The following is a 25,639-nucleotide window of genomic DNA, read 5'->3' on the forward strand; positions in this document are numbered from 1 at the left end:
GCGGATATCCTAGGCGAAAGTGTGTGGGGAGAAGGCGGGCGAAATTTTACAAGACGGAGTCCCCTTCTGGCCGGGGCCTTTGGCATAGGCGTGGGGTAGGGACGCTGCTTTCACGTGTGGTCATCTGTGAGAGTGACCGTTGCCTTCCCTGTGACTTTCCCTCAGTTCTTTGTTTGTTTGATGAGTCCATGCCCACCTGAGGCTTCGGAAGAGGACGGTGGGGCCGTGCCTTGTTTCTCTGGCAGGCACCGCAGTCTGGTGGCCAGTGAGAGCAGGGCTGGTGCCGGGTGGGCTCGGGAGCAGAGTTCAGCTCCCAGCCCGGGGCCTGAGGCAGCCAGCGTGGTGACTCCAGGCCCCAGGCTCTCCCACGGGAACAGTGCTCCTCACTCAGAAGGTTTTCCTGGGCGTTAAGTGACACAGAGCCTGGCCCAGAGTCCCCAGTGACCAAGCAGGCTGTGGGGTTGATAGAGCCATTGCCTCCTGCCCGGGCCCCAACATGCCGACCTCTCTGTGGCCGTTTCTGGAGTCTTCTGGGCCTCAGTTTCCCCATTTTACACAAGAGTCCATAAGTTCCTAGATAAATCTTTCTTGAGGCAGGTTAGTGACTGAAATCCATAGCTAACTTTGTAGTGAGCATTCTCCCTCGAGGCATCTTTGTCCCGAGGAGTCTGTGGTCTTCCTGAGGATGCGACACTGTTTCCAATCTGTAACCTCCTGTCTCTTCAACAGTGTGTGTTTTGTGTCAGGCTCGGTGCTAGGTGCTGGGGACTCACCGTGAACAAGACAGATGGGGACCACCAAGCGCATGGACCAGAGCCCGGCGTTGGAGACGTGGACCTCACTGTAGGTCTGTAAGTGTTTGTATCTTACATGGAGGGAGACAGAGGGTGGGCGTGTCTAAAGCCAACTGGCGCCCGCTCTCGGCTTGTTTTCTTCTCTGTGGAGTGAGGGGGTTGGGCAAGAACCAGGTCAGTTTTCTGGAGCCCTCCCCTGGTCCGGAGCAGACAGGGTCCAGAGGACAGTGCCCTCAGGGAGAATGCCCCGAGCGGGTGGGAGCACTGGGGACCAGAGCCCAGTGCTCCGTGCTTCTGCAGGCGCAGACAGGCTTTGGGGGGCGAGGACAGGCCTGACATGAGAGGCCTCCTTGCGCGCGTGTGCAATTTTAAATCTGTCAGGGTCAACTTTCCCGGCTTGCTGATTCCTTCACGGCTGGCCTCTTCCTGGAGTCAAAAATACAACCCCCAGAAGAGCCGTCCTGGTGGTGCATCGTGCACACGGGACACCAGGCTCGCTTCTTCCTCCCAGAGGCTTGGCCTTGCGTTGACCTTCTGCGCCCTCCTACCTAGCGAGACGGATGTGATCTGGTTTGGGAAGAAAGATGCACGGTCAGGTCATCCCAAGGAGGCTGCGGTATGTTCACTCAGCCCTGCCCCCGGGGCTGACCCCTGCCCTCGACTGTGTTCTGCTTCTTCCTCTAGGCCATGGCCCCCTGCGTCTCGGACCTGAGCCTCCAAAGGAGGAAATGATTGTTCCGGGATCCCGCTCCAGGTTGATTTCGGAAGCTAGCCTGCACAGGGCGCGGACTGGCCGAGGACAGGAAAGTTTCTGTCTTCCTTTGAAGGACTTTTGATTTTTGTCAGAGAGGACATAACCATGACGACTTCGTCCATCAGACGGCAGATGAAGAACATTGTGAACAATTACTCCGAGGCCGAAATCAAAGTCCGGGAAGCCACCTCCAATGACCCGTGGGGCCCATCCAGCTCGCTGATGACCGAGATCGCCGACCTGACCTACAACGTGGTGGCCTTCTCCGAGATCATGAGCATGGTGTGGAAGCGGCTCAACGACCACGGCAAGAACTGGCGGCACGTGTACAAGGCGCTGACGCTGCTGGACTACCTCATCAAGACGGGCTCCGAGCGGGTGGCCCAGCAGTGCCGGGAGAACATCTTCGCCATCCAGACCCTGAAGGACTTCCAGTACATCGACCGCGACGGCAAGGACCAGGGCGTCAACGTGCGCGAGAAGTCCAAGCAGCTGGTGGCCCTGCTCAAGGACGAGGAGCGGCTGAAGGCTGAGAGGGCCCAGGCCCTCAAAACCAAAGAGCGCATGGCCCAGGTGGCCACCGGCATGGGCAGCAACCAGATCACCTTTGGCCGCGGCTCCAGCCAGCCCAACCTCTCCACCAGCTACTCAGAGCAGGAGTACGGCAAGGCCGGGGGCTCGCCGGCCTCCTACCATGGCTGTGAGTAATCCGAGGGCCCCACCCCCCTCACCTGAGCAGGCGCCGTGTGCAGTTGGGGGTGGGTGTCCTGGGGCTGAGAGGGTAGTGGCCGCTACCGAGCGCAGCCTGTCCCTGGTTCTCAGTTTCTGGCAGCCCTCGGTCTGGATTGAGTTACAGGTACAAAGGGGCCGCCTGTCCATGGCCACTGTGACTCGGGGCTCTCGCTCTGTGTGTCTGGGCGGGGCCAGCCCCTGGCTCCCTGAGTCCTCAGGAGAAGGTGGCCCCTGAGGCAGGTCTGGCCTGCGTCCTCCTCCGGAAAGGGACAGGGGGAGCTGGCTCTCGGGGAGCTGGCTCTCTGGTAGCCGAGAGGAAGCGAATGCTCGTGCTGGCTCATCTCGCTGCTTTACTCTTGTATTAAATGTTTTTCTGCCGCCTGAGCTGCAGGTCTCTGGAACAGCTCAGTGTGTTACTCTGAGCAGCAGAGAGGGCGAGATCGGAGATCGGGTGTCCCCTGGCTCACTTTAAAGAGGGAAAACGCAAAAAGACTTGCCCAGGTTGTTGGCGCCAGCAGGGCCTCCTTTTCAACCATGCAAATGAGACTTCTCAGGGACTTGCTTGCATGACTGGGTCTCTGCTGGGCGGGGTGGGTCTGTGCTCTGGTTTTGCATGTTGGATCACTTTGGGTCTTCGGCCAATGTTCAGGAGCGATTCTAGGGAGCAGAAGTGGGGCTCAGGGCCTGGCAGGAGCAGCCGGTCTCTGTGAGCCGTCTTGGCGTTCCGGGGGTCCCACCAGAAGGGTTCCAGGAGCGGTGCTGTGCGGCCACCGTGTGGAGCCCGCCCTCAGGGGGAGCCCTGGTGGCCTTGGGAGGCAGGGTAGGATGGGGGCTGCAGACATTGTGTCTTGTGCTGAGAAGCAGCCGTGCAGAGCCCCATCCCCTGTCTTTTTGGAAGCGGGAACACTGTGTCAGCAGAAGAGTGAACTTTTTCCTTCGTTTTTGAAAGGAAGTTGTTTGTAGTTTGGCAGACCCCTGCCGACCCTCGCTTAGCAGGCCACTTGTGTTTCCTGCTTTGGCTGGTTTCAGTTTGACTCTGTACGGCCACCGCCAGCGCTTGAGAGATGTGTCAGCTGGGAGGCTTGCATACCAAACTCAGACTTCCTGTCTCCAGGAGTTCTAGGTGACTGTCTCCCTGGAGCAGCTCTGCGGCTCCCGGTCCTGCTGCTAGCTGTTGTCCTTGGCCCGCTGAAACTGCTTTGCTCAAGCAGAGGCCAGGACCTTCAGAACACTGCTGAAACCAATTTAAACTTCCTCTCCACCAGTCTCCCGTAAGGTTCAGGTTTTTGCATCAAAAAAGAGGAGATGCCCTTTAGATTGGGAGATGGTTTTCTTTCTCCCTAGCACCCTCTCGCCACTCCCCCTCCCCCTCCCCAGAAAGGCTCCCCTGGCCTGAGTTAGCCCCAGCCTGCTGTGGCTTCTCTGCCACGTGTGGCAGTGGTCGTGGCGCACAGCCGAGGGAGCTGGCTCCTCTCTGTACGTGCTTTTCACGGCCATTGTCCCCAAGTGTCCTGGGTAGGACGAGGCGTGAGTGCAGGAGCCCCTGGTCCCACGGACACAGGTCCTCTCGGGCTTCCGCTGGGCCGAGTGATGTGCGGCAGTCGTGGCTCCGGAGTTTGCTGGTCGCCTCAGCCCTTGAGCCTGAGCTGCGTGTCTAGGGTCAGAAGGTGGTCCGCAGGCCCCATGGCTCGCCCTGTGCCCTCGCGGGGCTGTGCGCACCCTCTAATGGCATGTCTCTCTCTGTATGTGTGTGTGTGTATGTCCCTGCCCAACAGCACCCGAGGCCTCGCTGTGCCCCCAGCACCGCACAGGGGCCCCGCTGGGTCAGAGCGAGGAGCTGCAGCCGCTGAGCCAGCGCCACCCTTTCCTGCCGCACCTGGGGCTGGCCTCCCGCCCAAGTGGCGACTGGTCCCAGCCCTGCCTCACTTGTGACCGCGCAGCCCGAGGTGGGACGGCGGTTTGCTTTCTTCCTTCCTAGAAATGCGGGACAGCTTGCTGGTGGGGGGTGCTTGCCATGCCAGTACAGCCAACTCTCTCCCTGCCACCTGCTGGGCCTCCTCTCCCGGGGAGCCCCAGCCTGGCTGTGCTCCCCTTCACGTGGTCACACGTCAGTTGTTCACCCTCTGCCAGAGGCTTAGTGGGGAGACGCTCTTTGGTTAAGGCCTGGGGTGAGTGCCTGCCCTCTGCCCGGGCCTCCACACCTGACCGCGTGGGACGGGGTGCTGCTGCCTGCCAGGCCCGCCCGTGATGGTGCATCAGACTGCTTGGTCTGTGGAAGCGGAGGTGCACGGTGCGGGCCTCGCCGTGCTGGGCAGGTGCAGGCTCCTCCATGGGTGGTCACTGGCAGCCGTCGTCCTGATGCCTTGCTGAGCATGAGCTGGGGCTGTTTGGGCTCCCGGTGTTACTGCTGGCCTCCTGACATCCCTGCTTCCGTGGTACAGAGAGTTAGCTGTACTGTCAACTCTTAGATCACGTGCTTGAAGGTTCCTAAGTGGATGGGTAACTAAAAATGGAGGTTCTCTTTTGACTGATGAATAATGTGTCCTGGTCAGCACCTACAGCCGGTGCAGATTGAACCGGAAACAGATTATCGCTGGTGTCCCGGTGTCTGCCGGTCTCCCTGGTGTCCCAGGTGGGCGTGCTGCAGGGGAGGAGCCCGTGGGCGGCTGAGAGCTTTTATGTAGCTCCTTCTGATAAGGTAGCCCGCCTTCGCTCGGCCCTGGAAACAGCTCCTGCGCATTCGTGCCTCATTAATATTAGAGCTTGTTTGACTTGGGTGTTCGTGCGGCTGCTATATTTAGCTCTGGGATTGTTTTCCTTTGTGCCCCTGTCTTCCCCTAACAGTTTATACAGGGTTCTGGCATCTTCCAAACTGACGTTAGAAAACCCGAGGAGGGACCAGCGTGGCGCTGGGAGGAATGTAATTAGTCACAGCATGTCGTGCAGGGCTGCCCGGAGGCGCTGGGGTTCCGTCTCCCTGCCCAGTAGGTTCCCACAGAGCTCCGTGGAGGCCTCCCCCCCCCCCCCTTTGGTTTTCCTGTGTTCTGCCCATTCAGGAACCGGGAAACTGTGGTGAGTGCTATGGTCCAGCTGGCTTCCCTGAGGCGTTTGTTGGAATCAGGCCTCCCCCATATGTGGCTTGCCTTACCTGTGCACCTTTGCCTGTGCCGTCCGCGTCTCCACCCCTCCCCAGTCTGACAAGGTGTTCAAGTTGTGGATTTCTCCTCTTTTAGCTTGGGTGTGAATCAGAGGTTAAAAGGAGTCTTGTTTTGGCAGCTTATGCCCAACATGAGTGTAGAGCAAACAGGTGTTAGCTGGAGCTCCATTTCATCCTGTAACTGTGTGTGTGCGTGCGCGCATTTTACCACACCTCACACCCTCCTCCCATCATATGGTGGGGGCTGTTGGGAGTATGCCCTCTTTCATTCTTTTTTAAAGATTTATTTATTTGAAAGGCAGAGTTACAGAGAGTTAGAGAAAGAGATCCTCCATCTGCTTGTTCACTCCCCAAACGGCCGCAACTGGTGGAGTTTTGCCTATTCGAAGCCAGGAGCCCGGAGCTTCTTCTGGGTCTCCCAAGCGGGTGCAGGGGTCCAGGGACTTGGGCCATCTTCTACTGCTTTCCCAGGCCACAGCAGAGAGCTGGATCGGAAGTGGAGCAGCCAGCCAGTACTCGAACCAGCAGCCATATGGGATACGGCACCGCAGGTGGCGACTTTACCCAATAAGCCACACACCGGTCCCGCCCTTTTTCTTTGGTGGTCTTTTTTGGGGCCTCACAAAGTGTCAGGTGAAGGGTAGCTGCTTAGTGCACTCACTGGTGGATCTGGGTGGACCTCAGAATCTAGAAGTGAGAGTTTATCCAGAAATGGCCTTGGGAATGTCGGCGGACTCAGGAGGGACAGCTGGGAGGGGTGCTCCTAGGACCCCAGGCCCTACAAGTCGGGGGAGGCGGGCTGCTGAGAAACCACTACACGCGGAGCAGCCACAACCGGGCAGGCTTCGGGCCTTGGCTGTTGTCCTGATGGAGGTGCTGGTATTTGACGAGGGCTTCCTTCTCCTGCTGGGCCTGGGGCCATCCTCCCTGGGCGACTTGCCTCTCCCGCATGCCCCACAGCCCTGGACACTGTCATTCTGCACCTCACCTAGCCCGCGCCTCTCAGTTTGCTGCCAGTTTTCTTGCCATCGACTGTGTTGTCAGCCTCCCATCCCAATCCACCCAGGACCTCTGTCCTGGGATGCAGAATATCTCCTAGATACCAAGTTCTCTGCAGTGTCCACTCCAGAGTGTTTGACTGGCAGCCGCCCTCCGCTGCTCTGCCCCCCACCTCTCAGTCCACACCAGCCCTGTCTTCCCCCAGGTGCAGGGTGTCTGCCCCAGGGCACACCCCTGGCTCCTCCTTTGCAGCCTGCCCTGCGTGTGCTGGGCTCCCGCAGTCCTGTGGCACAATATTCGCTGTGTCTTGTGGCATGCCAGGCTCTGCGTGCTATGTGCAGAGCAGAACCCCTACCCTTCCACCCTGTGCAGCTTAGGTAGTAATGGGAAGAGAAACAATGTAAATAAATTGCATGGCCTGTTACTGGATGAGGGCTCTGGAAAACAGCAAAACAAACAACTGGCCTAGTGATTTTAGGGGAAGCAGAGGGGGTGGTTTGCAGCATGAACTATGCGAGGCATGAAAGAGGAGGAAGAGTGAGCTGTGTGGAAGCCGGGCAGAGGGGCCGAGTGCAGAAGGCCAGAGGTAGGAGCAAGCCAGGGCTTCGAGGCTCAGGAATGCGGTAGTGAGGCTGGGACCTAGCGAGGGAGGTGGCAGGTGGGGTCAGGGTGGAGAGGGCAGAGGTGAGCCGCAGGAGGGCGAGGGTGGCAAGGAGCGCTCCCGAACTCCTGGTGCACCTCAGATGGGCCTTTGGTGTTGGTGTTCGAGTGCTGACTGCTTTCTCACTGTGTCCTAACCTTGTCACAGGCCGCGTGCTCGGTAGACCGGCAAGTGTGGGGCCTTCCAGGTCTGTGCCGAGTTCCTTCGGCCTTTGCTCAGTGAGGCAGGAGCAGTTCCTAGAGGACTGGACTGTGGTGGCAGGGGATGGAGTCGAGGGCAGTTCTGAGGACTGCGAGCTGTGCACCTGGAAGAGCGAGTGGCTGGGTGAGCACAGCTGTGGGTCAGCAGTTCTCGGGGCAGCAGGGTGAGTGTCCACACAGTGCAGAAGTGGAGGTGCCAGGAAGGCCCAAGACGGCTGGCAGCAGGGCGAGAATTCCGGGCTGAAGATGCTGGTGACGGCTGCTGGTGCACGGGCGGTGCCTTTGTCCTCCCAGCACCCACGTGTGCTGTCCTCCCTGTCCACATCGCAGCTTCCCGTGAGGGGTGCCCTCCCATAATCCCAGCATGTAGTCAGTCTTTGGGACCGTGTCTGTCAGCCGAAGCTGCATAGCCCAGAGCAGGCCTCTCTGAGTTAGACATTTGCCCAGGATCCCACAGGGCTGCCGCCGCCTTGAATCTGCCCACCTGTTACCCTGTCCGTGGCTCCTGCTACCCTCACATGTTTTGCAGGACTGATGGTGACATTCAGCAGACTGGAGAAATTGCAGAAAGGTTTTTTTTTTTTGTTTTGTTTTGTTTTTTTTTTTTTTTTAAGATTTATTTATTTCAAAGTCAGAGGGAAAGGCAGAGAGGGCAAGCGAGTGAACTTCTGTCCATGGGTTCATTCCCCAGGGGTTGGACCAGGCCGAAGCCAAGAGCCAAGAACTTCTTCCAGGTCTCCCATACGGGAGCACTTGGGCCATCTTCTGCTTTCCCAGGCCATTAACAGGGTACTGGATTGGAAGCGACTCCCATATGGGATGCTGGTGTGTCAGGCGCTGGTGCCTTCACCTGCCAGGCCACAGTGCCAACCTCATTGCAAAAATTCTTGGGGTAGCAGGGACCTACGTAAGAGGCAGCTGATGGAGGCCGGCATTGTGGTGCAGCAGGTTAAGCCAGCACTTGCGAGGCCGGCAACCCATATCAGAGCACTAGTTTGAGTCCCGGCTATTCCACTGCTGATCCAGCTTCTTGCTAACATGCCTGGGTGGAAGCAGATGATGGCCCGAGTCCTTGGCCCCAGGTGGACGTCAGCCAGGTCTGCTGTGACAGTGCCCCCTTGGGTGCTCCAGCAAGTGCTGAGTGGCTGGCCGTGGTGTTGGGTCACATCAGAGGTGCCTCCAGGCCCATGTTCCTTTAGCTGGCAGCCCCTTGTGTCAAGGCCGGTCCCAGCACACAGCCCCAGCAGTGCTTCACACTGCCTTCCTGGAGACCGTGCCCATTCAGTGTGTTTGCCCTACTGCACTCTAGAAAGGATTTCAGTTGGCTTACAAAACATACACACGCAGTACCATAGGATTAAATAGATACCAGAGGAACTGGGGCAAAAGGAAAATCAGGGTGAGAAAACAAGGAAGGCAAAGCCAGGGTTATGCACGGTGGCTTGGGATGGACCCAAACTTGGCTTTGAACTTCTTGGCCATCAGTGTCTGGTTTCTGGGCAGGTGGAGGTATAGGAAGGCCGGTGCTTACTGTGCAGGTGGGAGGGGCTGGGCCTAAGAGCAGCCCCAGCATTCCTGTGGCCTCCCGGAAGCTGCTGCCTTCAGCAGAACCTGAGCTTGGAGTCCCGCGGCAGTGCCACCAATCTCCCAGGGCCTGGCAGGAATGCTGGGACGTCACAGGCCTTGGGGAGTGAAGGGGTGGCATGGCCATCTTGTTCCCTCCACATTAATCAGTCGATGTCATCTCCACTTTCTCCTCTACCTGCTCCTTCATAATTTATTTATTTGAAAGGCAGTGACAGAGAGGGAAAAATCCAGAGATCAGTCTTCTATCCACCGGTTTACTCTCCAAATGCCCACAACAGCCAGGGCTGGGCCAGGCTGCAGCCGGGAGCCAGGAGCTCTCCATCTGGGTCTCCCACAACACAGGTGGCAGGAACCCAGGTATTTGGGCTGTTGTCTGCCTCCTGGACACATTAGCAGGCAGCTGGCTCAGAAGCGCCTGATAGCTGGGACTTGAACTGCTCTCTTGTAACTGAACCTGCGTGTCCCAAGGAGCGGCCCAACCTGCTGTGCCACATGCCTGCCCCAGTGATCAACCAACCTTAAACCCTGTAGAGGTTCTGAATTGAAGAATCTGAAAGCTGTCTGGGCAGCATTTCACTGTGGCAGTAGAACTGGAGTCTGTATACGGGCACGTGTACATGTACATATAAGAGACGTTTTCTAACAGGCATCTGGGGGCCAGCGCTGTGGCACAGCGGGTTAAAGCTCTGGCCTGAAGCAACGGCATCCCATATGGGCGCCGGTTCTGGTCCCGACTGTTCCTCTTCTGATCCAGCTCTCTGCTATGGCCTGGGAAAGCAGTAGAAGATGGCCCAAGTCCTTGGGCCCCTGCACCCGTGTGGGAGATCCGGAAGAAGCTCTTGGTTTCAGCCTGACCCAGTCCCAGCCATTGCAGCCATTTGGGGAATGAACCTACGATGCAAGATTCTCTGTCTGCAACTCTGCCTTTCAAATAATAATAGTAAATAAATCTTAAAAAAAAAAAAAAAACAAAAACAAAAACAAAAACAAAAAACACCGAGTTTCAGTTTAAAAGAAAAAAGAAAAAAAGAGATAGGCATCTGAGGGGCTGGCAGCAGTGTGGTGGAGCAGGTAAAGCTGCCACCTGTGATGCTGGCATGCCGTGTTGGCACCTGTTCATGTCCTAGCTGCTCTACTTCCAGTCCCGCTTCCTGCATATGGCCTGGGAAAGCAGTGGAACATGGCCCAAGTGTGTGGGCTTCTGCACCCACGTGGGAGACCCAGATGAAGCCCCTGGCTTTGGCCTGCCTGACTCATCCCTGGTCATTGCAGCCATCTGGGGAGACATGGAAGATACCTAGCTATCTATCTCTTTCTCTTTACCTCTCTCTCTCTCTCTCTTTCTCTTTGTCTCTGTCTCTCCTCTCTGTCTCTAACTCTGACTTCCAAATAAATTAATTAAAAAAAAGAAAGCACAAGGCATCAGAGACAGGCCTATTTTTAAAAACCTAAGGGCATGGGAAAAATATATTGTTCAAAAAAGAGAACTCAAGGAGTAGGTGGTGTCTGACCTAGTGGCCATGATGCCTGTGTCCCATATCAGAGTGCCCGAGCCTGATGCCCCGGACTGTGCGCATCCCAGGAGGCAGCGAGTGGTGACTCAGGGACCTGAGTCCCTGCCACCCACGTGGGAGACCTGGTTGAGTTCCTAGCTCCTGACTTTGGCCCTGGGCCCAGCCCCCAGCACTCCCCAGTGTATTTGGGTAGTGAACTAGTAGATACGAGCACTTTCTCTCTCTCTCTCTGACTCTCAAAAAAAATTTTTTTTAATTCAAAAGAAAAAATCAAACTCCAACAATGTTTGCTTCAGAAGGGGCCTGGGCCAGTGTGGGTCTCCTGAGAGTGTGGGAGGTGGGGGTGCAACAGAGCTCCGGGCTGCAGATCTGCGGGGTGCTGTCAGGGAGCCTGGGGGCGAGAAGCAGTTGGTGGCCCCCAGCTGGGCATTTCTCAGTGTCAGGAGTATACCTAGCCCTGGCTGACTTTGGCGCTCTGCCGCAGGGCCCATGTGACACGTTACTGTGCTGAAGTGGATGTGTTGTGTAAACTCGGGGAACGCTGCTCTCCGGAGTCAGCCCTGGTGGCGGGGGTGGGGAGGGCTGTCGGCACTGGTTTGCTCCAGAGAGCTCATCTCTTGGAGTGGAGATAGCATCGCAGGCAAAGCCCATCAGTGCAGTGAGCGCAGCCCCGCAGGTCTGTCCCAGTCCCAGTCCCAGGTCTTTCCAGGGGCACAAACAAGAGAAGTTCATCCTTGCTGTAAGGGCTTGAGTCTTAAGTGGGATTCGAACATGGAACGTTGCAGTGGTTGGGTGGCAGGTGTGGTCATTGAGGAAGCAGAGATGGAGTCACTCCCCGAAATCTAAGTGATGAACGCCAAGATTGGAACTGGCCTTTGGGGGAAATGAGCTTTTTTTCCCAAACAATTTATTTTATTTATTTGAAAGGTAGCATTAGAAAGAAAAAGAGAGAGATCTTCCATCTGTTGGTTCACTCCCCAAATGGCTGCAACAGCTAGGGCTGGGCCAGGCTGAAGCCAGGAGCTTCTTCTGGGTCTCCCACATGGGTGCAGGAGCCCAAGGGCTTGGGTCATTATCTGCTGCTTTCCCAGGTGCATTAGCAGGGAGCTGGCTCAGAAGAGGAGCAGCCGGGACTTGAACCGGCGCCTGCTTTACCTGCTACGCCATGGCACCGGTCCCAACCCAGGAGCTTTTAAATGTCCAAAACCTGGGCCATACCCCTCAAATTGGAACCTCTGGGATGAGCCCTAGGCGTCCCAGCGGCCCAGACTGCAGTGCTGGGGGCTGGGAGCCGCTGCTCAGGGCCAGACTGCCAGTTGGGCTTTACAGAGTCTCCCCTCTGTCGCGCTGATGAGAGCAGCCGTGAGTGGCCTTTGACAGTGTAGGCAGCAGGCAATGCTCTACTCGCAGCGGCTTGGAAGTTGATGTTGCAGATTGAACCGGGCCCCTCCTGCTGACGGCTCAGAGTTCCTCAGTGACCCACCTCCCCACTTGCAAGTGGGAAGTCTTGCTAGTTTTCTCGTAAAAGAAATATATGTCCATTCATGATCGTTTACAAGATGCGAACACAAAAACATCTCGTGAGCTGACTACGCAGAGGTACCAGCTATTCACCTGTCGGCGTACCTCCTAGGCGTTTCTCCTAAGCACGGTCCCCATGCGTGCCGTTACTCTGCAGGTGCACTGGTGTCTTTCCTTGCTGTCCCGTGACCTCGCAGCAGAAGCGTTTTCTCCAGTTTGACGCAGCCCTGTCAGTGTCCCCGATGCACGGAGCTCGGCTCCAGGACCTCGCTCCCCTGCGGAAGCCGTCACCCTCAGCTGCTCACGTCCCCTCGTGTAAAGTGGCCCAGCATTTTCCTGTTACCGATGCACACCCACGCCCAGCCCCCGGACGCTTCAGCACCTCCTACAGCGTGAGTGCTGTGTGCGTGGCTGTTAGGCGTGTTGTTTAGAGAGTGGTCACAGGGCACACAGTCTGCAGGTTCAGGACGGACCCTGAACATCGAGCGCGTGGACGCACAGCTGTGCGGTGTCACCCGAGTCATCCCTCGCACCGGCAGTCACTTCTCATATTCACAAGGATCGGGCCAGCCATGGGCAGCGGCAGGGTCACCACCTGCATGGTGACCTCGGGTGGTCAGGAGCCTGTGGGCTGTGCAGTTTCCTCACGGTCATAATCTGGAGAGGAGCTGAGGGCCAGGGCAAGGCCCACGTGCCCAGTGAGTCGCTGTGCGACAGCCCTGGAGCTCGGGTCTGGACAAGCCTTCAGGCAGGCTGTTTCTGGTATACGGATCGTAGAATAGCATTTCTGGAATGTTCTTCATGACCAAAGCGCCTTCCCCAAAGTGTCACTTTGCTCACCTGCTGACGTTTTGTAACCATACATAGCAGGTCGCCCTAAGCTTTGAGGGGCCTGCAGCCGAGGGCTGAGACTCCGCCCCTGAGAGGCAGACGCAGGGTGCTCAGTGTGGCTCCCAGGATGGGGGTGAGGCTGGGGACCAGAGGATCTGTGTCCACTGCGCGTTCTAGTCCTTCTCTGGGCAGGTGTCAGTCTCAGTGTGAGGCGAGACAGGGCACGAGAGAGCCGGGGAGGGGCAGGCGGGACAGGAGCTGAGTTCCTCGTTCCCATGACAAGTAAGACGGTTGTGCAGTTAGATTTTTTTTCCATTTAACTCTATGCATCTTTCATGTGGCTGCCTGGGTGTATTTGGCAGTACAGGTTAAACCTTGAGCAGGTTAAGCTCCTTAATGTGTACAGTGGGCACAGTGTTGGTGCTTCTCTTGGACTACTCCCTGTGATCTACGTGTACGGAGACGTGCACTCTGCGTGTGGACCCTTCACGGTCATCCCGGGGACCAGAGTCGTTGTCACGCCCCGGTTAACTTTGTGTAGAAAGTGGGTTGTTTTGTTTTAAGGCTATTTTGGAGTATTTCTTTCGTGTAGAATTCCTACAGGTGGGATTAATGGGAAAAGCAGACGGACATGGCTGCATCTTCAAGGGTGCAGTGGGGCAGACCACTTGGCTGCTGCCCCGCGCCCACAGTGGATGCTGAAACACTCTTCAGGATTATCACTGATTAAATCGATGGAAATTACCATCCGGATATACATTTGAAGTCATTTCCTGTTTACACGTGTTATTCTAAGAATAATGGATGGCTCAGTTTTAAGAGGAGACAAGTGGTGTCTTTGTGAAGGTTCCTGCCTCACAGGTTTGGATGCTGCTGTTCACGGCCCTCCCCTGGCACCTGCGGCTGCGAGCGGCTCCAGGGGAGGCTGGCAGGGCCACGCTCCTGGCTGCCAGGCAGGACGAGGCTTGCGCTTGAGTGCTCTACCCATGGAGGGACAGGCTGGAGCTTTGTCACTTCACTGTGGACGGGGTGGCAGGGACCAGGGGACCGCTGGGTACACAGCAGTGAGAGAAAGCTGCTGGGTGTTTGGGACAAGCCCTCCCTTCCCTGCCCAGCGGCTGGCGCTCCTGTGGTGGAGAGAGTTGCATCTGTAGCCCCAGGACTGCCCAGACTTGCTCTTCAATCTTAGCCGAGGCTAGGTTTGGATCATGCAGACAGACAGAAGGGTGGCCTTTTGTCTCTGCTCTGGGCCTGGTTGTGGCTATTGCTGGGCTCCGCCCTCCCTCTCCTTGCGCCTCAGCTTCCTTGTCTGTCCCCAGAGGTATCCCAGGGTGGGGTAAGGACGCTAACAGCCATTACTAGTTGAACCAGAAACTCTGCCTGCCTGCGAGCTGGTAGATGTTTGGGCACCTGCCCGGTGTCCTGACCCAGAGCAGCTGATGCAGGCGCCGCTCCCTGGAGCAGGCAGCAGGTCGGGGCAGGTGACTGGCTGGCGGCGGCTCTGCACGCAGCGCAGAAGGTGTGGGGCAGATCACGAAGGTGGCAGAGCGGCTCCAAGGGCACCCACCGGGTGTGCTGTGCGCTGGACCTGCTCCAGGGTCCCTGAGTCGGTGCTGCATGAAGCTGCTAAGACCCCCTGCTCCGCAGAGCCCCAGCCTGCAGCACAGCCAGGGAAGGTGGGTCTGCCGGCACTGACGGGGGAACACCCCAGGAGAGTGGCCGGGAAGCACCTTGATGGTGTAGGTGTCTGAGGAGGCTGGAGCCAGACGACAGGATCATGCCATTCTGCATGACGGGCGTACCCTCAGCAGCACGGGACACGGTAGGGGGGCCCCGAGGTGCATGCTGGCCGGGGCTTGGGTCTGCTGCCAAAAAGCTCTAACCCTGGCGGCTTCACACAGCAGAAAGGGCTTCTGACCACTGTGGAAGTCCAGGTGTTAACAGGGCTGTGCCCTCCTGAGACCTGCAGGGGAGAGTCCTTCCTGCCTCTTCAGTTCCGGTGGTGGGCAACAGCCCCCGAGCACCAGTCACGGGCTTTAGGGCTCGCCCTGCTTCAGCCTGTGCTCACGTTGCTGCCACCCCGCCAGCCTCGTGCTGGTCAGAAGAAAGTGCTGTGCATGTCCCCGGCGACAGCGCACACACAATACCCTGCTCACAGGGCCAGGCAGGAGCATTTTCAATATGGCAGAGCCTCAGGAAAGTACATCTGGAATCTGGCTGCTTCTGTGAGCCCCTCCACTGCTCCCTGGATAGACAGCAGCCTCCCTCCCGCGGCCCTGAGCCCCCACAGCGCTTCGACTTGCGCTCTTGGGCGCCCTCTGCTGCTTCTGTGCTGTTACCCCCCCCCCCCACCTGCAGCAGAAGCTCCCCACCCCTCCCCACCCTCCAAGTCTCAAAGGGAGCAGGAAGGGCAAGCTCTCTGCACCTGCCACTGCCTCCTGCCCTGCTCAGGGCCTGACAGCGACACATCCTGAAACATGAGATGGTCCTGAGCCCTGGCTGGAGTTCTGTCCCTGTCACCGGCCAGCCACACAGCCCTCTGAACGCTCGCCTGCTCTGAGAAGGGCTAATGATGAAGGGCCAGTCCTTGGGGCCAGGCGCCACCTCACCCAGGCTGAGGTGTGGGCACGTCACTGCCCCTTTAAGCCCAGACCTGAGAGTGAGCGCTGTCTGGCTCTCGTGTGCTGGGCCTTGGTCGACGTGCTTGTCACATGGTCACTCATTTGATCCTCACGGCTGCCTTGGGAGGCAGGCCCTGTCTCCCGTCTGCAGAGAGGAAGCCGGCACAGGGAATGTAGCCATCAGGGCCCCGTGCATTGGGGTGCCAGGGCCTGGGCTGGCTGCCTCGCTGGTGGCCTTTCAGGCAGCCGGCACTGAGCACAGCTCCCAGGGTTCCCTCCCTGTGTGGAAGTGTTTGGAAGAGGAGCGTGCAGGGGAGCGTTCCGCCAGGTGGCCTCTCGGGCCGGTGTTGGCAGCTGCTTCCTCTGGGAGAGGAGTGGCCCCCGCCGCCCCTTGTGCTTAAGCGCCAACAGTAAGTCACAGGCCTCGCCACGTCCCGCCCCGTAGGCTCGGGGTGGTCTCTGCCTGTAGGGTCACGAAGCCACCGCCACACCTCACAGGAGCAGGGACTGCCAGTGTCCCCTCATGCCCTCTGCGTTTGGCTCTTGCTGGTTGTCCTGGAAGCTTCTTGCCGAGCAGGAGTACCCCAGGACCCTGTGTTGCACCCGGCCATTCCTGTCCCTGCCCTCTGTAGGGTCACAGTGCCTCCCTTTTCCTCCTGGAGCCCCAGGAGACCAAGGAGGCTGCCCTGGCTTGCGTCTGTCTGTCAAGGGCCTCTCACGCTGCTCAGCCCAGCGCTCACCCCAGACTTCCTGTGGACTGGGTATCACATCCGCAGAGTGGATTCCACTCAAGTCAGCGTCTTGCTGGGACAGGCTGGGTGGTGGTATGACGTCATCGGACGGGCCGTGTGCCCACCACTGGGCTCACCAGGCAGGCTAAGGCGGGAGGTGGCAGCAGCTTGTCCCCTTACTGCAGAGTCACCTTTTCCTTGGCGGCCAGCAGCCACATGGTCATGCTGTGCGAAGCGCACTTCTCGTTTTTGAACCCTGTCTGGCTTTGCTCCCTGCATTCGTGTTCCCGTTCTTTTTATCGTTAACCTGAGATAGTATGAGCTTGTTTTCTTGTGGTTTGCAGTGTTAGACTAAAAGCAGTCTTCTGCTGCTCCCCACAGGGAGGCAACGTGAGGGCCCCGCTCAGGCCTGAGTGCTGAAGTGTCCTGGGTGACCCCGGCCATCACTGACTCGGGAAGATGTCACCGCCCTGGAGAAGGCCCAGAGAGCACTTCCCTGCAGTTCCCTATTGAGGAAGCAGCTTTGCTGGAGAGGAGAGAGGGTCACTGGGCAGAGGAGCCTGGCTCTGGGCTCAGGCCTGTTCCCATGGAGACCCAGGAAGGGTGGGTTTCTGCTCAGGCAGGGCCCACTGCTGGTCAGTGGTGGGGACAGCATTTGTCCGTTCCGTGCTCTCGCCGCTAGCTGGCCCCCAGCTGACATGGATAGGACTTCCAGTGGTGGTGGTAGTGCTCACGGCCACCTGGGTTCTGCTCAACCCACCCCCCGCCATCCTTCCCCCTCAAGCTTGGCCATCTCATGCTGGCCGAACTGTCGGACACGGCTGTGTGCCCAGCGAGCGTCCCCAGCCCAGGCTGGGCCGCATGGAGTCGCGTTCCTCCCCTCGTCCTGCGGCGTGGTGTCTGGTTCCTCTGATCGGTGGAGCATCATTGGCAGATGCCACGTCGCTGCTTTCTAGGAAAATCCCAGGAAGTGAGTCCTGTTTTTCTGACTGCCTCGCATTCCTCTCTCAGGAGTACCTGAATGCAGCCAGCTGATGCATCTTTATTAGAGTCTTTCTGCTTTTGTTTTACAAGCACAGGTGCGACCCCCCCTGCCCACCCCGCACACACACAGCACAGGCCTGGACCCAGAGTAGGCAGAGCGAAGTTGAATCCGGGACACAGTGTCTGTCTGAGCCCGGAGGAGTTCCTTGGTTGTCTTCAGACCGAACGTTGACGGAAATGTTGGGCCTTCGCTGCTCAGTCTCTTTGGGTCTCTCTCCCAGACTCAGGAGGGTGAAGACGAGGCCCGCCCACGGTTATCCCCCGCAGCCCCGTGAGTGAAGACTTGGAGCCCTTGCAGGTGGGGGCCTGGAGGAAGGAGAAGCCCATGATGCACTTGGCGCTCCTTCAGTGATGCGCTCAGCCTCCCCTGGGGGGCCGGCAGAGGAAGTCCGGGCTGCACCAGAGGGGTGGGGGTGGCGCGCCCCTGGGCCCGTGAATCTTCACATCCTGAGCGCAGGGCCTGGCCAGGCGCAAGTCCATTCAGGCCTGTCTCACAAGGACGGCTGTGTTCCCTGTCATGTGCCTGGCACAGAGGTCCTTTGTGAGGCTGCGATGCTGTCACTGAGGCCAGAATCTCTGTGGAGCCGCTGCACAGAGCCCAGCTGACACTCCGGGCCGGGGCTGTGAATTCCGCCACCTGCCGCCCCGAGGGCTGTGCATCCGATTTCACAGACCACACTGTTGGGGGAGTACCCTTTGTCTCATCTCCACACTCACGTGGGGAGCTGTTTCCACGTGTGCTCGCTGTGCGCTGTGTCTGCAGCTTCCGTCAGGGTAACCGTGAGTGGAGACATTCGCGTTTGAAGCCAGGCTCACCTGGCAGATACACCGAAAAGCCCTGAGGCCCGGCGAGGCCTCAGTCCCCCCACCAGTCCTCTGCACAGCCTGGGCATTCACCCCTTGCCTGACTGCCCCAGGCCCATGGCGGTGCAGCTCCCAGAGTAGCTTTCCTGCCGGCACGGGGGTAGGGTGTGGTGCAGCGCGAAAGCCTTCTGCTTTGTTTCTGATTTTCAGCTGGTAGTAAACAGAGTATCAGATGTGCAGTGCGTGTTAGAAATTGAGACTTTCGTGACCCAAGACTGAGGGATTCTAACCAGGAAAGAGTGCAGGACTGGCGGCTGGGGTGTGGTGGATGACCAGGGTGGAGAAGCCAGCCTCAACGGATGGCCGCCTCTGTCCCTGCCTGTCTGAACTGTGGCGTCTGCGCCTTCCACATGACGAATCCCAGACCCGAGCGCCCAGATCTGCAGAGGTGACTCTGGGAACCTAGCAAACCAGAACTGGACGTTTTGCTTTATTGCATTTTTAAGCAGTCAGGTGGTGGAGATGGGCTTGGGGACCTTCTGTTACAAGTGCTTTAGAAAATATAATTGGGTGGCACACACAGATGAGGTCTGACATGCTTTATGTAAAAAAAAGAAATGCATTTGTGTTTTTAATGACCGCATTATTGTTGCTCTTTGCCCCGCCTATGCCGGTTAGAGGAGACACAGGGCATTTATCGGTAGCTGTTTGGAGGGGAGGGGATGGTTCTTTCAGATGATGACAAATCGAAGCAAGCGCACCGTGTGCTTTGTGCCACAGAGTTGTTCCCACTTGGTTCTTAGCTGTGACGTGTGCTGTGTGTTTCTAAAACTTCCTAAGCTAAGTGCCCCTGCACGGCCACTTCATAAAGACCCCAGCCCCACCCCAGCCTCTGCCCGGAGGCAGCCTTGTGCGGCCCCCTTGGTTCTTCGTCGGTTGCCCCTGGGGTTACCAGCTGCACTTAGGCCTCTTCTGCTTTACCCACTGCAGCTGGGGCCTGGCTGTCTAGAAGCCTCCTGTGTCGGGAATCCTCCTCCCAGAGCTGCGTCCTAGAGGGGTTTAGGTTTAGGCAGAAGCAACACATGTGAGTGAGTCCTGGTGTGGTCGGTGTCGCTGGAGGGCCATCATGAAGGAAGGAAGCAAGCTCATGAACGGTTTGACCGGTTTATAGTAGTGCTCGTTAGCTCTGAAGTTGGGTCACTCCGCTTCCCAGCGACCCGTCCATCCCCCGCCCGACAGGTATTTGCCCGTGGCGTGAGTGCAGTGCGGGAGTCAGAGCGTGGCCTGGCTGCGGGGCGGAGGCTCTGCTGGACCTGTCGGATGCCAGGTCAACAGTCAGGAGAGCAGGAGTGAGGGAGGGTAGGGAGCTGAGGGCAGCGTGCACGGAGGCCCCGGGGGCGGGGCGTGGGCAGGGGGGCACAGCTGGCAACCGCCGTGAGGGTTTGGAGGCGCCGTGGGCCCTCTCCTGGACAGGGCAGAGGAGAGCATGCACTTGGGCAGCCACTTCCCGAACGCCACATCTCAATTCTGGGGCCTCCGGGCTCGCTGATGCACACGGGACGCTGGCGGCCCTGCGGGCCCCGCATTCTCCCGGGGGCTTCCAGCGTGAATGTGAAGACTTCTGGGTTTATGACATCTGCTAGGAATTCACATCTCAGCCCTCCAGTCTAAACTGTCTTTCTAGGGGCTGCTTACAAGTGTCTAAGCTAGCTGAGTACTTAACAGACAAGTGTCTTCACCTTGTTCTGGTCAGTGTTTAGTGTTACAAAAACAGGCTGCCTAGGGTCACTGCCCCGGTGGGTGGCTCCATTCCCTACGATCCGCAACACCACAAAGTGCCACCTGTGATTGAGACGCGGCTGTGTCTGGAGTCCTCAGTCCAGAGGCCCCGTGCCTGGCTGCAGGGTGCTGGAGGCTCAGCTCCCCAGAATCCCCCCTGGCTTTCTGAGTCACTTCCTGCCTTCTGGGCAGTGCAGCTCTGCCGGGAAGCCCGAGGCGCTGATCCTCAGGAGCCCTGAGCACCGCGGCTTGCACACCCAAAGGGGGCGTCTCCCTTGGCGCAGTGTGGCTTGGCTGATACTGTAGTTGTGAAGCCACACTGTGCTGTCGTTTAGTTTTAACCCTGAGATGTCTGTAAACCCTTTCTTATCCTCTGACTGTGTCATTGGGCTCTGTGGCCCTTTGTGGGTGTACGGTGGGGACCAGGGAACTGGCGGATGTGGCCTGTGACAACCGCATCTTTTGCATATGGCCGTGACTTTGCCCTCTCCCCACAGCCACCTCCCCGCGGGTGTCCTCCGAGCTGGAGCAAGCCCGGCCCCAGACGAGCGGAGAAGAAGAGCTTCAGCTACAGCTGGCACTCGCCATGAGCAGAGAAGTGGCCGAGCAGGTCAGTGCCCGGCGGAGGGGGAGTGGGCCGAGGACACACACCTCGGCCTTGCCTTGGCCTCGGGGTCTGGAACGTGTTGCCAGCAGAGTGCTCTTATTGCCCACCCACCGCCTGCTGCTCTGCCAGGGTGGATTCCACGCAGACAGGTTCTCCAGCAGTAGCACGGGATGTGCAGGGGAGCCGGCCGAAGGAAGTCCAGGAAGTCAGAGGGGTTTGATTTCCAGCGACAGGACTATGGGACGTTACGCCTTTTCTCCGGTTCCCATTGTTCTTTAATACGCACGTGTTCCTTTAACATGGACGAGAGGGATTGTGGGGATTGAGTGACCCCCGAGGCAGGGTGGGTGGAACCAGGGATGGCGTGGGGGGAAGTGTGTGGGCTCCTGAGGTTAAAGTGCAGAGACGTGTCCAGCAGTGTGCGCGTAGCCGAGACTGGAAAGACCTGGCCGCCCGCTAACAACAGACAGCTTCCGTCACGGCCTGTCCATCCCTATGAAGGCAGTACTTGGGAAAATGTACTGAGGAGCCCGTTCTAATTAATATTTATAGTAGCGTAGAGGAGCAGACTTATTTATACTTCATCATTTATACTGTGAGGGCAGCCCTGGCTCTTTTATGTTGGTGGCTTTGCCTTAAGTAAACAGAATGACTCATTTCTGTTAGAATTCATGGAAATGTGGACCTGTTTTCTGGAATGTTCACAGCAGGAGGTGGGATGACGGGCGATTTTCATCTTTAATTCCTTCCTGGGTTGTCAGATCAGTGTTTCGTAAGGAGACATGCTTTGTCTATAAATAGAATCACCAAGCCACTTGCATTTCGAGACAAAAATGTTTTAGATGAAGCATTTCCCTTTTCCCAATCTGGTGGTGCCTGAGCCAGTGTGCCGGGCCAGGTCCTGGGCGCACCGGAGCTGGTGGCACATGGCGTTCAGTCCTGTGTGCACTGCCCGCCGCTGGCCAGCGGGGTCTGCCCCAGTGCCCTCAGCTTCCGGCTGCCGTTGTCCCCGCACAGGAAGAGCGCCTGAGGCGGGGCGATGACCTCAGACTGCAGATGGCCCTCGAGGAAAGCCGGAGAGACACAGTTAAAGTTCCTAAGAGGAAAGAGGTAAGAGCTGGCCGGCAGGCGCGTGTGTGAGGCTTGGCCCGCCCGTCACTGTCGCCACGGTGGCCCCCACAGCCGGCGGCATGGGTGGGACCCAGAGCTCACCCATCGAGTAACCAAACACTGAGCACACCCGCACACCCGAACCCCCGGAGACGCTAGGCCCTGGTGGTCGGGCTGCCTCCCTTGCTTGGCAGCCGTTAGCTCAGCTGCACGCCTAGGGCTCTGGCTCGTGCTCCTGGCCTGGGTGAGCCCTGCCTGCTGCTGGTGATCATCACGGCCAGTGCTGTGCGCCAGGCTTCCTGCGTCACGTAAAGGTGACCAGAGGTGACTGAGGCATGGCTCGCCGTTGTCCAGGAGACACCCCCCTGGGATCACGGGGCCTCCTCTGTGGCAGCGCCTTTGGGCCCCAGATGATGCACAGGGCGCTCCTGGTAATAGGAAGGCTAGGTCAGTCCTCAAGATAGAGGGTCCCGCTGGGGACGGATGCTGTTCTTAGGGGAGGGGCAGCCTGGGCAACAGGAGCTCTGTTTGAAAGCCCGCAGTGTTTGACAAGCAGCTGAGGGCTGGAGCCCGGGCCGGGGCCGGGGCCAGGGCCAGGGCCGTCCTGGGAGGCAGGAGTGTTGGTGGAGCTAGCAGGTAGAGCAGGCCATGGGCAGCTCAGCCTCTGTTCCCTGCTGCCCCTCGCCACCCCAGGCCTCTCCCCGAGTCCAGGCGGTGAGGCCTGTGGCTGACGCATGGCTGCTTGTGAACACTGCTGAATAAAATCTGTCTTCTGTGTCTTGAAGCACGGCTCCCGTCCGCCACAGACCCCTCTGCTGGACCTGCTGGACGCCCTCCCCAGCTCAGGCCCCGCCACCCAGAAGTCGGAACCCTGGGCCCCAGCGGCCGCTGCTAACCAGACCAACCCCTGGGGCGGGCCCGCGGCCCCTGCCAGCACCTCGGAGCCCTGGCCGTCGTTCGGTAAAGACCCTGTCCTTGTGCTCTCGTGCTTGCCTGCTGGTAGGGTGAGTGGGAGGAGGGAGGGCCGGAGCCTCTCGCTGTGTCCTGCCCTGCAGGGTCGGGGGTGGGTGTCTGCCTGCTTCCAGATGCCGCCAGGGACGCGCAGCGGGCCGCTGTCTTCCCCATCGAGGGCAGGGGCACAGCATCCTGTTTCTTCCTGTTTTGAGTGGTTTTCTGCTTGCTAAGGGGAAAGCTGACTTCCCCCCGCCTCCCACGTGCTTCGGAAATGACCTGTCCCTCCTCTGGGACACAGCTCAACTCAGCCTCAGCGCCACACCCAGCACCCCGGCTGTACATGGCCTGGGACCTGCTGCTCATTTTAAAGGGGCAGCGCTGGCCATGACCACTGTCCCCTGCATTTACAGCGAATGGAAAAGCAGCTGCCAGCGGGCTGTGTGAGTGGAAGTTTTGTTGACTGGCAAATGGGAGAGTGTGTGGTGGGCGATGCCACCCTTTAATGTGACTCAGTTGGCTGGCTCTGGGTGATCATCCCGGGGACATGAATTTACAGGCAGCGTGGCCTCGCAGGTTTCATGAGGGCTTCCGGTCTGGTGCTGAGAGCCATGCTGACCACATGACTGTGGGCTTCCGCTCCGGTTAGCTCTGTGTATTCTGGGGGCGTCATGGCCGTATTTCTTAGAGTCCCTGTTTCCCCGAACTGGAACCCTCTTTTGTATTCCGCTCGGGTTCCTGGATGTTTGCAGAAGTGTCCCAGATGCCAGCTTTGTCCTGCCGTGCAGGAGCCCTGAGACAAACCGGTAACAGAGGTCCCTGCCCTCAGGCCCCGGTCAGCTGTGGACAGGACAGGACGCACAGGGTCCCAGCAGCGCCAGGCCGTCCCGGCCTTGGTGGGGGTCATGGGAGGGGTCCTGAGGTGGGACGCAGCCGGGGGCCACGTCTGTTGAGTCGTCAGGGAGACAGGTGGGCAGGAGTTCCCTACAGCAGACTTGGTTCGTGACGGGCTCCACAGAGTGGAAGGCGACCTGCCCCGCATGCGGCGGGAGAAGTGGAGTTGGGGGCATCTGGGTCCCTCGGCGGGTCCGGGTCAGCCTTGCCAAGGGCTTGGATGTGCTCTAGTGGAGGTGTCGGTGCCGAATGCACTTTGGCGCTGCTTTTGGCCACTGTGACAGAATCCACACTCCCATGGCAGGAGTCTTCTGAACCTGCAGAATTGTCCGATTCTCCCCCACTGAAGACTGGTTGCAGGGTGGCTTGCGAGTGAGGTGGGGTCACGCGGGCCTTGTGTGTGGCTGTAGTCTTGGCCAGGTACATCCAGGACAGTGTGAGGCAGGGGCTGGCCACGCCCGACAGCGGTATCCTGGGGACAGCAGGTCCACCCACACAGGGGCTCTGACTTTATTCTCACTGATTTTTTTTTTTTTTTTCATTTTATTTGAAAAGCAGAGAAGCAGAGATGTCCCATCTGCTGGTTCACTCCCAGAGTCCTGTAACACCAGAGCTGGGCCAGGCGGAAGTCAGGAGCCTGGGACTCCATCCAGGTCTCCCATGTTTGGGAGGCAGGGCCCCAAGCACTTGGGTCACAATCTGGTGCTTCCCTGGGTGCACATTAGCAGGAACTGGGTTGGCAGTGGAGGAGTCAGGACTTGAACCAGGCGCTCCGATATGGGATGTGGGTGTCCCGAGTGGTGACTTAACTGCTGTCCCAAATGCCAGCCCCTTAAAATGTTTATTGAATTTGTTTTGAGAGGTAGAGTGACAGAGGGAGAATGGGAAGGAGGGAGAGTGATCCATCTGCTGGCTCACTCCCCAAATGCCCATAACAGCTAGGGCTGGATCAGGCCAAAGCCAGGAACCAGGAACTCAGTCCAGGTTTCCCTTGGGAGTGGCAGAGACCTTGCTGTGACCTCCCAGGGTGCGCATCAGCAGGAAGCTGAATTGGGAGTGGAGCCCAAGCCACTTGGATCCAGGCGCTCTTAACTCGGGATGCACCTGCCCGTGAAGTGAGGCCGCCTGCAGTACGGGCGGGACGTTCTTCAGCGCGTTTGGAGACAGCGTACTGCATGTGCTGTGTGTCCAGACTGGTGGTGAGCATGGTGGGAGGCAGGTGCGTTTAGTCAGGTGGAATTCTGTGGAAGCCACAGCTGATGTGGGAGAAAGGAAGGAGACTTAATTTCCACTCGCTACAGTTTTGTAGCAGGTGACTTGTTTACCAAGCGTTTTACCCAGCCAGGAGAGACAAAATGCCCCCTTTTTAGAAAGTGACTGGGGGCATCGCCGCAGCTCAATAGGCTAATCCTCTGCCTAGCGGTGCCGGCATACTGGGTTCTAGTCCCTGTTGGAGTGCCGGATTCTGTCCCGGTTGCCCCTCTTCCAGGCCAGCTCTCTGCTATGGCCAGGGAGTGCAGTGGAGGATGGCCCAAGTGCTTGGGCCCTGCACCCCATGGGAGACCAGGAGAAGCACCTGGCTCCTGGCTTCGGATCAGTGCGGTGCGCCGGCCGCGGCGGCCATTGGAGGGTGAACCAACGGCAAAAGGAAGATCTTTCTGTCTCTCTCTCTCACTGTCCACTCTGCCTGTAAAAAAAAAAGAAAAAGAAAAGAAAAGAAAGAAAGAAAGTGACTGGGTTATTCCCAGCCCTGCTGTGGCTGTACCCTAGGCCCTTAGTGTCTTGGGCTGAGCTGAGGATCCTGCCCTCAGGATCAAGCTGGAGAGTTGCCTTTGGTGTGGGAGTTGGGGGGGAGCAGTGCCACCCCCAGGGGGTCTGGTGCTCACCACACCTGCAGGCAACCAGACAGGGGCCAGCTGCAGGGAGGTGGCCGGGCGTGGGGGTGGCATTCATGAGAGTCTGTGCTGCCAATGATCTTTTTTTTTTTTTTTTTTTTTTTTTTTTTACAGGCAGAGTTAGACAGTGAGAGAGAAAGAGAGAAAGGTCTTCCTTCCGTTGATTCATCCCCCAAATGGCCGCTAAGGCCGATGCGCTGTGCCGATCCGAAGCCAGGAGCCAGGTGCTTCTCCTGGTCTCCCATGTGGGTGCAGGGCCCAAGCACTTGGGCCATCCTCCACTGCCTTCCCGGGCCATAGCAGAGAGCTGGGCTGGAAGAGGGGCAGCCAGGACAGAATCCAGCGTCCCAACCGGGACTAGAACTTGGGGTGCCAGTGCCGCAGGCGGAGGATTAGCCTAGTGAGCCACAGTGCCGGCCTTTTTTTTTTTTTTTTTAAAGATTTATTTATTTG

The 25,639-nt window shown here is 58.3% G+C and overlaps 1 protein-coding gene across 3 annotated transcripts in view; it reads left to right on the forward strand.

Annotated features, from left to right (window-relative positions):
• EPN2 (epsin 2) overlaps positions 1-25,639 on the forward strand; it is a 70,255-nt gene that overhangs the window by 31,327 nt on the left and 13,289 nt on the right. The window contains exons 2-6 of one of the 3 annotated variants that reach the window (XM_062216424.1): positions 747-851; positions 1,479-2,248; positions 20,227-20,339; positions 21,354-21,446; positions 22,232-22,406. In XM_062216424.1, coding sequence (XP_062072408.1) covers positions 1,654-2,248; positions 20,227-20,339; positions 21,354-21,446; positions 22,232-22,406 — 976 coding nt within the window. In that variant the 5' untranslated portion in view covers positions 747-851; positions 1,479-1,653. Of the gene's footprint in view, positions 1-729; positions 852-1,478; positions 2,249-20,226; positions 20,340-21,353; positions 21,447-22,231; positions 22,407-25,639 lie in introns of all 3 variants that reach the window. The other 2 variants (XM_062216422.1, XM_062216423.1) reach the window with 2 other exon arrangements.

The sequence above is a fragment of the Lepus europaeus genome, chromosome 18, assembly GCF_033115175.1.
Source record: "Lepus europaeus isolate LE1 chromosome 18, mLepTim1.pri, whole genome shotgun sequence".
Taxonomy (NCBI): domain Eukaryota; kingdom Metazoa; phylum Chordata; class Mammalia; order Lagomorpha; family Leporidae; genus Lepus; species Lepus europaeus.